The 12,683-nt window shown below is 34.1% G+C and overlaps 1 protein-coding gene across 1 annotated transcript in view; it reads right to left on the bottom strand.

Annotated features, from left to right (window-relative positions):
* LOC124361126 (phosphoinositide 3-kinase regulatory subunit 4-like) overlaps window positions 1–12,683 on the bottom strand; it is a 60,648-nt gene that overhangs the window by 24,219 nt on the left and 23,746 nt on the right. The window contains exons 6-7 of the mRNA XM_046815161.1: window positions 10,125–10,222; window positions 9,667–9,783 (exon numbers count right to left, since the gene is read on the bottom strand). Of these exons, the coding sequence (XP_046671117.1) occupies window positions 9,667–9,783; window positions 10,125–10,222 (215 nt within the window). The remainder of the gene's footprint in view (window positions 1–9,666; window positions 9,784–10,124; window positions 10,223–12,683) is intronic.

Below are 12,683 nucleotides of genomic sequence, written 5' to 3' on the forward strand. Positions count from 1 at the left end.
TAAAGACTGGACAAATTCTGGACACCTTCAGTTGCTCCGGAAAAATACCCTGACTCATACACATATTGAAGCAAAGTGTTAGTGGCTCAACAAAAGTATAAATCAATCTCTTTAACAGATTATTGGATATATTGTAGATGTCATTACTATCTGAATTGTTTAGTCTTTTAGCTGCATCAATTGTGTCAGATGGCTTGATTGATTTAAATGATAAAAATGATGAATTAATACAATTAGCTTTTAATGAATTTAAACTACTATTAATAACTGTACCGGTTTTCACTTTAATTTTTTTTATTGAGTCAATAAAAAAATTACTAAAATCTTCTGAAGTAATATCAGTTTGAAGCCTATGGGGTGTACTTTTACTCTTGCTTTTAATTATTTCCCATGCAGCTTTATTTTTATTGTTGCTGGTTTTAATATAATTGGTGTTGTGATTAAGTTTGGCGTTTTTAATAGATAATTTATATTCTTTTTTTAGGTGGTTAAAAAGTTGGAGAAGTTCATTCGAAGGCTCCCTAGAACTTCTGATTAAAGAGTCAAAACATAACAACTTTTCTTTCATATTCCTTAATTCACTAGTGTACCATTTATATTTAAAATTGCTTTTAGCTATAACTGATTTTTTCTTAATAACTGAGTAATAATTTATATTATTTAAAAGAATTTGAAAAAAGGACCAAAAAGATTGTTCAGCGTCAGTGAACTTAATTTCGTTAATTAAATGTTCCCAGTCATAAGCATTCAAACTAGATATTAAGTTGCATATTTCTTGTTTAGGCAAGACAATTTGTAAGTACATGTTTTTTCCAATAAAACCATTTTTATCATTTGGTGGAGAAAGAGCTTGAGTATCTAGCACATTAAGGTCAGCCATTACACCATCATGATCAGAAAAGGGAAAACGAAAAATATTACAAGAGTTAACCCTATTCTGCCCACAATTGACAAAAATGTTGTCAAGGCAATTTGCACCTCGTGTGGTAGATTGATTCAGACAATAAAAATTGTACTCCCTTAATAAATTTAAAAAATATTTAACAGATGGTTTGTTTTTTGTAATATCAAATTTAATGTTCAAATCGCCTCCAATAACTATTGTATAATTGGCCCATTGAGTTAAATATAATAAAAGATTTTCAAGTTTATTGAGAAAAATATTATGGTCACCATCAGTTGAATGGTACAATGACACAATAATTAACTTGAATTTATCCAACAATACAGCGGTTACTTCAAAAGGAAGTTCTATACAAAATTCTGCAACATCAAGAGGCCTTGCATGAAAATTATTGTGGACAAATATTAATGTTCCTCCTATAATCCGGTTTGCTCTACAGAAAGCAGAAGCACAGTAAAAACCATTTGGAAATGAAGTTGCTACCACTGATTGTTTAAGAAAATGCTCTGATAAGCAAATGACATATAGGTTCAATTCATTTTGTATGAAAGTTTCTAGAACAGTGGTTTTGCCATTAAGACCTTGAATGTTTAAAAATAGCAATTTTATATTTATAATATTATTTTGTAAACGTGATGTGTTAGAACAATTTTCAAAATGACGAAAGTGCAAATTACCTGGTCTTAAGCTAATTAAATTTCTACAATTAGACTCCTCTCCCCCTCCAAAAAATGACTCGAGACCGATACACCCACAGAGTGCTCCAAAGGACACTGATTATTATCACTTGTGACATTCACCAAAGAAACTCGATCACTTGCAATGCTCTCATTTTGCTCACGGCACTTCACTTGTGAAGATGACGGAGTGTTGACCTCAGGTACGGGGCTCTCGTCTGTGACGTCAGTGACAGAGTTGGTCCAAGTACCTCCTTTACTTTCTGAGCTTGAATTTGGTGGATGACTGAAGACTTTTCTTGGCCCAGTTGCCCAGTTTTCTTGGTCTACTTCATGTTTTTTTCCATTAACACTGTTCACAAAATCAACTATCATAAAACCAAGTTTTCTCTTTCCTTTATAGTTTAAATGCAGACCCTGTCGTGTGAAGTGATAACGCTGGAAAGAATCCAAATCAATGAGGTGAACATTGTCCATTCTTAAAACAATTTCTCTTATGTAACTATTAGTCAGGGCTAGATCATAGTGTATTGAGTTGTCATGGTGTACATCATGTCTAGGGGGGATTGTTGTTACACACACTGGCTTAGACCTACTCAGAATTTGTAATTCATTTTCCATTTTTTTATAAATAACTTGAGGAGATCCTTTTAAAATATCATTTGTTCCTGCAAGTATTATTATAGGACGTTGTAGAGATTTAGCTGCTTGGTTGTAGACCTGTTGGACATCGGCTCCAGATTTAACTACTCCATCCACATAAATCTTTCCCTTACTGCATGAACCAATAATCTCTGGTAGTCCTTTACCTTGGCTGTCAGCGTACAATTCTACTTTTATTTTGTCAATTGAAAGTTCATAGTTGCTGTCATGGCGATACTCATGAACATAATTTGTCCTTTTTTTACTTGTTGTGTTAGTTTTGTATACATAATTTTTATTTTTATTAGACTCCTTCCTTTATCTGTAGTAAATTTTTTTTCAGTAAGTACATGGAAGCTATTTGATGTTGAGATAGCAGTTTCCCTTTCAAATATTTTGTGTTTGGGTTTTAATTTATAACGCTTTGACCGTCTTTCAAACTGCCATGGGTTTTTTGGTTGTGTTTCTTTCATCTGATATGTAGTCACTTTCACGTTCATATTGCTGTCACTTTCAGAGATCAATGTCACAGGCTTTGTGTTTGCACTTACCACAATATTGCCTACTTGAGCTTGAGGTCCAGTAGAGGTAGATACAAAGTGCTTAAACATCATGTCAGATACAGTCTGACAATTCAGCAGTAAATGTGGATAGTTGTGCCAGAGTAGTGCCAGTTGGGAGCGTTTTGTTAAGATGTCAGAGTGACGAATTGTGCATACTAATCTGCTGCCTGTGTTACCCAGTGGGTCCAAAGAACCACAACCTATCAGTTGTATAAGAATGTCTGTGAAAATTGTTAAGTAAATTCCACAGTCAACAGTATTAGGCTGTTGAGGGACTTCGACAATTTGAAAAAGGACATCACCTTCCATACCCAAGTGCTCATGGACCTTCTCAGCCACCTTCTGTGCATGTTCCCTGTTTCAAACTCCTTTATATGGTATATCTGAATTTTCTGTTTAATAAAAATAACAACAATGAAACTTGAAAGCAAGTATAACTACGCCACATAACTTCACGCAGCACATATGACTTTTACAAGAATAATTGCACACCAAACAACAGTGATATGAGCAAAAACACTAGTAATAGAATACAAATGAATGCAGCCTTAAAATCACACAGCTTAACAAAGAACTTAATTTTTTAGTCTATGTAGTATATTACAATAAGATACTGAAATGTAATATTTTAATGAATTTATTATTTTACACAGTTTTTGTCTAAAATCTAAAACTAAGACAAATATTTGTCAAACTGTTGTTGCAAACTGATTTTTCCAAATTTAGTATTAATGGGAGTCTGTTGTCACATTTAACCTAATGTTAAATTTGTCATATTTTGGTACTATTTATTTAAAAACTACTACAGTCAGATAAACCAAACTTCTTGACATGTTGTTATGACTCTTTTAACACACTATTATACCTAAAATTAAATTTATATACCTCCAGGATTTAGTAATATATATGTATATATATAAACTGAATTTTGAAGTTTTATATATATATATATTTAAAACTTCAAAATTTTAACAAAGTTCAACACTTTTTTTAAACAAAGTGTTTAATTTATTTCCTTGAAATTTTCATCACATATTCCTTTCAAACTCCTTTATATGGTATATCTGAATTTTCTGTTTAATAAAAATAACAACAAATTTAATTTAAAAAATATTGAAGTATTTTAATGTTATTTTTGTTCGTACCGTATACAGGGTGATTCAAAACTAAACGGCAATCTCTCGGGAGCTTATTCTATAGCTAAAAACAAGTAAAAAAGTTCATATAACCATATGCCCGGAAACGCTTCGTTAGCGAGTTACGCCTAGCGAAAGATTTCGCCCGGATTTCAGAACCCTTGGTGAAGTCAGGCCGTATAAAAATGGTAAAGGTAGTTACAAAGATACAAATACGATTGTTTTTTATGTTTTTATATCTGACAAATTTATTAAAATTCGTCCCAGAGCTGTAAATGCAATACTTTCAGAGATATCTTACGTAAAACACAAGAATTGGTGCAAAGAAATAACACATTTTTGTAAGATTACTTCCATAAATGTTAAATAAAGGTCATTTTTTTCTTAAACAGATTTGTAGAACATTTAATTCTGAAAAGATTTATGTGAATTACTTAGGAAAAAAATTAATAATAGGTATTGAAATTTAGCTTTATTTAAAAATAAAACAGACGCACAAAAATGCATATTCTTATCTGCATAAAATATTAACTAATGTTTAGGTTGTGAGTAACAGCTGATCATTTATTCAACACTTTTTATCGTCATATTTTCTTTGCAAAGGTTGGCAATATCAGCTGATCAACAATTAAGTTCATGAAGTAATATTTGAATAACCTTTATGGAGGTTTTTGTATTGTGGCGTGTGAAGATTGTATTTTGTGAGATCCTGTGATTATTTGGAAATATTTTATACAAGTGTATAAAATATTTTATTAAATATTTATTTTTAAAATATTTTATTAAATATTTATTTTTTAAATATTTTATGAAATATTTATTTTTTAAATATTTTATTAAATATTTTTATAAAAGTGTATGTAATTATCTTAGTAAATAATGGCAGATAATGTAAATGGTATGTATTCGTTTGAAGAGTATACGGACATGATACTGATTTACGGCAAAGTTAACAAGAATGGTTTAGCTGCAGTTCAGGAATATCGTGATACTTTTCCACATCGAAGAACACCTGATCGCAAAACATTTGAAGCTGTGGAGAGACGACTTAGAGAAACTGGTAGCTTTAAACCGAAGCGAATAGATACTGGTCGTCAACGTAGCGCAAGGAACTATAATAATGAACAAGCAATAATAAATGCTGTAGAATTATCACCAACCACAAGCACCAGACGATTATCACGTCAGTTAAATATTTGCCAGTCAAGCGTATGGCGGACACTTCATGAAGCACAGTTGTACCCATTCCATATAACACGTGTTCAAGACTTATTACCGCAAGATCTTAATAAACGGAAGATGTTCTGCCGCTGGTTAAGAAGAAATTGTTTACGACATCAGTATTTTCTTCGGCGTATTCTCGTTACTGATGAATCCTGTTTTACTAGAAATGGAATTGTAAATTTTCGTAATACCCATACTTGGGCGTACAACAACCCACATGAAACTGCGACGAGGCATTTTCAACATAAATTTTCAGTCAATGTATGGCTTGGTGTTCTGGGTGATAATTTGATTGGTCCATTTTTCCTCCCTAATCGACTTAATGGAGTAGCGTACTTAAATTTTTTAAGAACAAACCTGCCTACCCTCTTGGAAGATATTCCTGTTCAAAACAGAATAAATGCATGGTTTATGCACGACGGAGCACCTCCACATTTTTCTAATGATGTGAAAAACTATTTAAATGATACATACGGTAGACAATGGATTGGTCGAAATGGACCAGTAAAATGGCCACCACGTTCTCCTGACCTCACGCCAGCAGACTTTTTCTTATGGGGTTGGATGAAGTCAATTGTTTATTCAAAACGGATTAACACCATAGAGGAGTTACGTAATCGCATTACAGAGGCGGCAGAAACTATCAAGAATGCTCCAAACGTTATGAAACGCGCTAGAAAAGAGTGGATTCGTCGTGCGAAAACGTGCATTGCTAACAACGGAGGACACTTTGAGCAACTATTATAGGTGATTATTACAGTTTTATAAAGGTAAATACATTTTATGTTAATGTTCAGTCTAGAATAAATGATCAGCTGTTACTCACAACCTAAACATTAGTTAATATTTTATGCAGATAAGAATATGCATTTTTGTGCGTCTGTTTTATTTTTAAATAAAGCTAAATTTCAATACCTATTATTAATTTTTTTCCTAAGTAATTCACATGAATCTTTTCAGAATTAAATGTTCTACAAATCTGTTTAAGAAAAAAAATGACCTTTATTTAACATTTATGGAAGTAATCTTACAAAAATGTGTTATTTCTTTGCACCAATTCTTGTGTTTTAGTAAGATATCTCTGAAAGTATTGCATTTACAGCTCTGGGACGAATTTTAATAAATTTGTCAGATATAAAAACATAAAAAACAATCGTATTTGTATCTTTGTAACTACCTTTACCATTTTTATACGGCCTGACTTCACCAAGGGTTCTGAAATCCGGGCGAAATCTTTCGCTAGGCATAACTCGCTAACAAAGCGTTTCCGGGCATATGGTTATATGAACTTTTTTACTTGTTTTTAGCTATAGAATAAGCTCCCGAGAGATTGCCGTTTAGTTTTGAATCACCCTGTATATGTACATGATATATATATATGTATATATATATATATATCATCTCCCCTTAAAGACAAATTAAAAAGAAAAAGAAGAGTTAAGACTTTATTGAAAACTCATATAATTACAAAATACTGATTAAGTTAAACTTGTCTTTAAAAAACATGTGATTGTCTATTCTAAAACATGCCATTACACAGTATTTGATAATTTGCCACATTTTAAAAACATTGATACGAGCGTGTTTTATAAGTAAGGTCCGTTTTGTTGTAGAAACTAGTAGTTTGCACACATACTGCAACGAGTGCATACGTCGTGTACGAGCATGCCCCGGGAACATCTGTGCTCAGTTTCAGCTTTGTAGCTAACTTGTACGGTTGTGTTCTGTGCTTTCAAAATGTTCAAGACTATCAACTCACCCACCGTGTGTGAGGTTCACTCAGTGATAAGGTTTTTGTCAGCAATGAACCTGCCTGCTGCAAAAATTCATCAACCGATTTGCGCGGTGTATGGTGATACTGTTATGAGTAAAAGCAAAGTGCGAAGGTGAGTACGACAATTCAAAGATGGCCGTGACAACGTCCATGATGAGGATCACTCCTGTTGCCCTTCTTTGGTTACAGACGTATAAGGCTTCAGTTGAAGCGAGGATTCATGATAACAGGTCTCTCAAACGAATTTCATGACTTGTCGAGATCAGTGCTTTACAACATTGTTTCTGAACATCTAAAGTTTAGGAAAATGTGCTCCCATTGGGTCCCGAAACTCATAACAGAGGACCACAAAAACCAAAGATTTAAGTGTGCAATGAAGTTCTTCCGTCACCTCTTGTTATCACGAAGAAGGTGACGGCTTCTTGAGTCGGATCATAACTGGAGATAAAACGAGTTTCGCATATCAAGCCCGAATCAAAGCAACAGAGCATGGAATGGAGACCTACACACTCGCCTGTAAAGGTGAAGCCCAAACACACTGTTGCACACAAGATCATGGCGTCAGTGTTTTGGAATAGGCATGGTGTTTTATTGGTCAAAATCATGCAACAAGGAACCACTATCAATGCAGAAGCCTAATGCCAAACCCTGAGAAAGCTGTGCAGAGTGATTCAAAACAAAAGACACAGCATGCTGACAAAGAGAATTGTTCTTCTCCATGACAATGCAAGACCTCACACTACACGTCAGACCCGCGATGTACTGAACAGTTTTGGCTGGGAAGTTTTTGACCACCCACCCTACAGTCCTGATCTTGGTCCGAACAATTATCATTTCTCCCTCCACCACAAACAACAGCTCAGTGGCAACCGTTACAATGATGACATGAAAACAGCAGTGAACTCTTGGTTATCAGAGCAGGCAGCAAGTTTTTATGAAGAGGGTGTTTTAAATTGGTTGAGACATATGATATACAGGTGCGGTAAAAAGATCTGATGTATTTAAAATAAAAAAAACACAAAAAATTAAAAGTTATAAAAAGTATTTATTGGTTATTACATAAGGGTGTTGATGTAAATTAATAGAAATAACATCAGTACAACTTATTTCACACATTTAAGACCTGAAGATAACGTCCTTCAAAACAATGTCTATTATTACACAAGCATTCTTGAAGTCTTGCACTGAAGCTGTCGAACACCTCCTCTAACATTGCAGGAGGCAGGTTTGCAATTTCTTGACTTATGGCTTCTTTTAGTTCGACCAGTGTGCGGAGTTTGTTGTGGGGAACTCCCACAGGAAAAAATCACAAATGCTAAGGTCTGGGGAGCGAGCTGGCCATGCAATGTCCCCAAAACGCGATATGACTCGGCCACGAAACTTACTTCTCAAGAAGTCCATCACCTCATTGGCCGTATGTGAAGTTGCCCCATCCTGCTGGAACCACAGCCTCCGGCGTACTAAACGATTTCTTTGGAGTTCAGAGAGAAGGAAGTTTTTCAGCATCAGGAGGTAACGTTGCGAATTGACCGTAACACGGTTCGACCACCCTCCTCAAAGAAGTATGGTCCAATCACACAACTTTCAGTTACACTACACCACACAGTAACCTTAGGACTATGCAGAGGACGTTCATGCAGTTCTTCAGGATTTGTAGGTGACCAATAGCGAAAGTTCTGTTTATTGACATAACCATCCAGATGAAAACGCGCCTCGTCGCTCATCATGACAATTTTGTCATCAGTCGTCAAATAAATCATTGTCTCTGCAAAAACTTGCCGATTTGCATAGTCAGTAGTCTTCAACTGCTGGACGATAGCCATCTTGTATGGGTGGAAATGCAGATCGAAACGCAATATTCGTCGTACCGAGCGGTCAGACATGCGTAAAGCAGCAGTTTGTTTACGGGCCGGCCGCCGAGGACTGGCTTCCACCGCTTCTCTCACTCGATCGATATTCTCTGGTGTCCGGGCTGACTTTGGACGTCCAGTCGACTTACGTTTTAAGGCTGAACCGGTAGCTCTGAAGTTACTCACCCATAACATAATCGTGTTACGAGTTGGGACTCTTCCTCTGGGACCAACATTAAAACGTCTACGGAATTGCCGCTGAACAGCAACGCAGGAATCGCCACTTTTAAAAAACGCCTCGACAACGAACGCACGATGCTCAGCCGACTACTGCTCCATAGCTACTGAAAATGTCCACATGTGGGCTGCCGAACGCGCTTATCCCCACCACCCCCCAACACTTACTCGCTCTACAGCACGGTGGCGAAAACCGTCAGATCATTTTGCCGCACCCTGTATGATAAGTGTTAAAACAAACTTCACAACTATGTCAAAAAATAGAGTGAAGTATGTACTTTCTGAAAATAAATTTACTTTTTTGAAATAACCTTTTGTGTACTTATGTTCAAACAGACCTAAATTAAAAAAACACGCCTTGTATTTCTGTACTTTATAAAAAAAAAATTGTCTTTAAATACAGTTACATTTGTCCGAGTATACAACATCTACAGAAGTATCATCTGCTACTACAGAATGTCATTCCGAATAGTTACTTTCAAGGTAAAGATGGTGCAGTTTTATCTCTTTCTGCATTTTGTATCATCTTTGTGCCTTGCAATGACATAAATTAAATGTTTTTCATAAGATCTCTAATTTAATAAAATTGTATAAATTCAATTTGAATACAAACATGCTTCCTTGTTAAGTATTGTAATGCCATATAAAAGATTAGGTACGTTTTTGTGCCAATATCAGACAGCTTGGAGGAGGATGGAGGCTCCGAGGTGCCGAACATATGTCGCCACTCCTCATTCATGGTCACACTCATATTGCTGTAGTCGTCCACACCTCTCCTGCAAACGAGTTTCAAAAAGTAATTACAAGAAACAAGACATTTTTATTGTCATTAAGTACAATTAAAAATCATATAATAGACAAAGTCAACCACTCATATAGCATATTATTTTTATAATATAATATAAGCCATTCCTTTAACGGAAGAAGAGAAATAATTAATAATATACAAATAAACATTAGTATAAACATCTCTTAGTTATCTAAAACATAAATTAAGACAGGATTAAATACTTAAGTTACTAATAATCACAAACCATGTGGTCATTTATGGAGTATAAAGATTATGGAGTATGTGATTGTTATTATGCAAAAGGTTGGGAGAGAGGTTTTATATTACCTGGACATGGTAACCGAGCTGTCAGTCTTGGGTTGGTCTGGACGACTGAGAGGTATGGAGTGACGAGACACCGGGCTGCGCAGACTACCCAGGTCAATCTGGCACAAAGTATGGTGGAACTACATCATTTCATATTTCAAACAATTAAAAATAGCTTTCGGTCTAGAGTCTTAATTTTTTTAGCATTGCTATATTTTTTATGAGATAGATAACAGAATAAGAGAGTACAAATTAGCCATCATATTAGGAATAGGAATAAAATATGTATTTAGCACCTGTAGCATCACATCTATGTGTACGAGGTTCGTCCAAAAAGTATCCAACCTCCCATTGCTGGCTGCAACCAACTGTCTCAGACCTATTATAGGGGTAGAGGTGGAGACCTTTTCAAGACCACACCAGGCATTCTCTTTGCTCCTCCCAGTCAGTGAGTCTTAGTTCTCTGTTTCATATGCTACTACATTTCACTAAGACTAAAAATCTTGAACAAAGAGTTGCATTAAAGATTTATCAGAAACCACATTGCTTCAGAGACAACCTCTATGATACACAACGTTTTGGTCACGATTCTATATGTGATACTCAAATAAAAGAGTGGTTTAAACTTTTTAAGTCAGCCACATTTCACTGGAAAATAACCCTCGAGTTGATAGGTCTACAAAGGCCAGAAATCCTACAAACATTGACTGTATAGGAGTTAGAAGAAGATCTTGGCATGATTGTGTAATTTTACATGATGATTTGAAAATGAACTTTGTTTTCAGTAAAAATTGCTCTTCAACTGTTGGAGGACAATCAAAAGACATGCTGAGTTGAAACTACACAGGATAATATTTTATTTGTTAAATAATGTTTAAAATTAATGTTATTACTGGTGATGAGACATGGGGTTTATCACCAAAAAACTGAAATAAAAGCTCTATCTTGCTTTTAAGCAAGTAATGCTCACAGCTTTTAAAAAAATCAGGATGGTGTTTTTCATAATGAATACACTTCACAAAATCAAACAAACAAGGAATGTTATCTGGATGTCCTGGAGCAGCTAGAAATACAGTAAGAATGAAACTACCTGAACTGTGGACATGCTGTGATTGGATCTTGCATCACGACACCAAGCCATTTCATTCATCTACACAATCTACAAATTTTATCTACACTTTTTAGTAAAACAGAATTTATCAGTCAGCCTATCTACGATCCTAACATAGCTCCTCATGTAATTTGTGAATGTTCTCAAAATTAAAAGTTCTACTGAAAAGGAAAAGAATTGAAAACATACAACAAATCAGACAAAATACAATGGGGCAGCTGTTAATTATTCTGAAGTATGAGTTAAAGTAATGTTTGTAATGTAGGAGGAGTGTTGGATGACAGTAGTGGTTTTAAGAGAAGAGTATTTCAAAGGGAAACAGGACACGGTTGCCACAGAGTGACTTATGTTATTGTCAAAAGTCATAGTTTTCTTGTATCAGCTGATTGGTAAGTCTAATGACCGAGACCAAACTGAAGGGTGCATTTAAATTTCAAAGCCTATAATAAAGGCTACAATTACTTATTTTGCCTTAATTTTATTTTATTCCATTTTGTTTGCCATCTTAAGTTAATTTTCAAATATTTAATAGAGAATGATTCGTGATTGTTTATACTTGTTTATGTATATAGACCATTAGTTTGTTGTTTTTTTTGTTTGAAAATATTTGAAAAGAAATCGTTTTTGTGATTAAACTAATTTACTATGAGCTAAGTAAGTGTATTATAACAAAATATATACAATAATCCAGCTTCAACATAACAGAAAAATAAAATTCAACTCATCCCTCCAAAAAACATAAACAAAACAAAACATGCATCTATTTCATATGAACAAAACACAAAAAAAGACTGCACACAACAATAACAGAATACTAATACTGTTATTACAGATATAAAAATAAACATTACACAATTAATTAACAATACCTTGCTGCAATATAAATGTATGCTATTATAACTTAAACTTGCTTCATTCAGGAATCCCCAGCAGTGTTTATATCTCTACTATACTAAATAACTCATGCCTAAATCTTTTTTTAAATATATTTTCATTTTTGGAAATTTTAATATGGTCTGGTAATTCTAGGTGCAACAAAAATATAGGATTTTGTAAAAAAGGTTGTACAAGATTTTGGGTCAAAAAATCCATTTCTATTCAAGGCATGTTAACTTTCTTATTGTAGAACAGTCTCATTACACTGTAAACAAAACATATACTGCAATAGAAGTATTTTTAAATTTTCAAAAAGAGGATGTGAAAACTCAGTTTTATTTTTAAAGGACATTTATATTATGGATTGTATTTGTAGAATGTATAATGGCTTAATGTTTTTAAAATATGTCCCTTTCCAAAAAACTATTTCATATTCTAATCTACATCAGATCAAAGCAAAATATAACATTCATAAAAAACGTCTCCATTACAAATTTCTCGTAAAAAATAAAAGTATCTCAAAATATTGTTTAAATTGTATTTATTAATACAAATGTTCCAATTGATTTTTCTTATCAAGATGGATTCCTAAA

The sequence above is a fragment of the Homalodisca vitripennis genome, chromosome 4 (assembly GCF_021130785.1).
Source record: "Homalodisca vitripennis isolate AUS2020 chromosome 4, UT_GWSS_2.1, whole genome shotgun sequence".
Lineage (NCBI taxonomy): Eukaryota > Metazoa > Arthropoda > Insecta > Hemiptera > Cicadellidae > Homalodisca > Homalodisca vitripennis.